Raw genomic sequence first — 1,657 nt, forward strand, 5'->3', positions numbered from 1 at the left:
CCAGCGTCTAACAAACATTCAATCTGTCCCATTCTATTAATTACTGGGAAGACGGTTCGTAATGCATGAGACTCCTTTGCAACATAGATTTGTTTCGGTTTCTCAGATGGACCTAAACTCTGCAGGTATTGCGCTACTGGATCACTGATTATGATAGACCCTTTTGGCACATTTCCTTCATCTCTTGTTGTCACTATAAAAGCCGCTTTTATATTTAAATCATTAATAGATATCGCGTCTGCCTCCAATTCAAATTTTGTAGGTTTTAACGGTACCGCATCAACGTCAGGCTCTTCCATCATAGTAACTTTTCGGTTTTGAGCTTGTTGTACTGGCATCCTTTTCTTAGATAAAGCTTTAATCAAGTCGTGTCTAATACCTGGGGAAATGCTTATCAAAGTCTCTGCCGTCAGTGTAACTGGGGCATTATAGAGATTCGCTAAAGCCTCTCTCTCATGTGTCACATTCTCAATTGGTGCTTGGTGTTTATAAGAAACAGGTCTTTTCTCAGTATCAATAATTGGCTCAAAATTATCAATCTTTATTTCTTCTTTTTGTCTAGGATCATTCAGGTCAGGAATATTTAAGTATGGTAACTGTTTATGCCTAGGCACTGGATCCTCTTCTTCATCATCCCTTGGGAGAAGTGGTTTAGGCTTCCCTTTCGGTTTTGGTATAGTTTTCTGGGTTTCTTTAATTACTACAGGCGGAATTTCTTCCTCCATTTCTTCAATTTCTTCTTCTTGCTCATCATCAGAATCTTCGAATTCTGCTAATTGTCTGCGGTTTTTAGCTTTAGTTTGGTTCTCAAGAGCTTTCTTACTTCTGGTATTGGCCGCATTCCTACCAGATCGCTCAATCCTTGAACCTATGAGAAACCCTGCTGTCCCTGAGTATCAGCTTGACTGCGTCTAGTAGCTACATAACTTGCAGCTTCTTGACCTTGACCTTGCTGTTCCTCAAAATATGACAGAATGTTTTTCATATTGTTAACTATGTCAACTTCTTGTGCCGATGGATGTGCCACCTGTGCCGGCACTTTATTACCCAACAGCGTATCAATTCGAGTAGCCATTTTATCTAAAAGATCATCTCTCGAATCTCTAATCTGGTTGGTGTATACTGATTTAACTCGAGCATCTATTCCCAACTGGACGATACCTGGCTCTCCGCTGTTCTGTGTGTAAATTTCTCCAGGCGATGCAAACATATTGCTTTGTGCCATCATATCTTTATTGCTAGCTTCCTCAACAATCATTTTAGCAGACTTCCCATTTGTCCCTCTAGGTACTGGTTGTCCTGTGAGCGCGAAAAACATCTTATGACCGGACATTTTAATTTTTCCCGTTCTAATATGTTCTTCCCTATGAGGACAATTCATTGCGAAATGCCCTGTTTCTTCACAGTACCAGCATCCATCTGAACCCATTCTCCAAGTAGGCTGTGTCTGCCTCATGGTGGGTGCCGAGGTAACATGCTGGGTCATTAACGTCTCAGTTAATTTGTTCATTTCTTGTCTAGACGCTTGGAAAGCGCTCATCTGTGCTTTTTCACTCGATGTAATTTTATCCATGAGTAACACCGCTTTCTGGTTTAATTCTCGGATATCATCTTCTAGCTTAACACTATGTGCCGGTGTATTATGTGTCTGATGCAC

The 1,657-nt window shown here is 40.8% G+C and overlaps 1 protein-coding gene across 1 annotated transcript; it reads right to left on the reverse strand.

Annotated features, from left to right (window-relative positions):
* Positions 1 to 868: 868 nt before the first annotated feature.
* Positions 869 to 1,456, reverse strand: LACBIDRAFT_325430 (uncharacterized protein; the record flags this gene model as incomplete). Its single annotated transcript, XM_001879045.1, has 1 exon — positions 869 to 1,456. One exon carries the CDS (start codon positions 1,454 to 1,456, stop codon positions 869 to 871), a length of 588 nt encoding a protein of 195 aa, XP_001879080.1.
* Between the last annotated feature and the right edge of the window lie 201 nt (positions 1,457 to 1,657).

This window comes from Laccaria bicolor, genomic scaffold (assembly GCF_000143565.1).
Source record: "Laccaria bicolor S238N-H82 LACBIscaffold_7 genomic scaffold, whole genome shotgun sequence".
NCBI lineage: Eukaryota > Fungi > Basidiomycota > Agaricomycetes > Agaricales > Hydnangiaceae > Laccaria > Laccaria bicolor.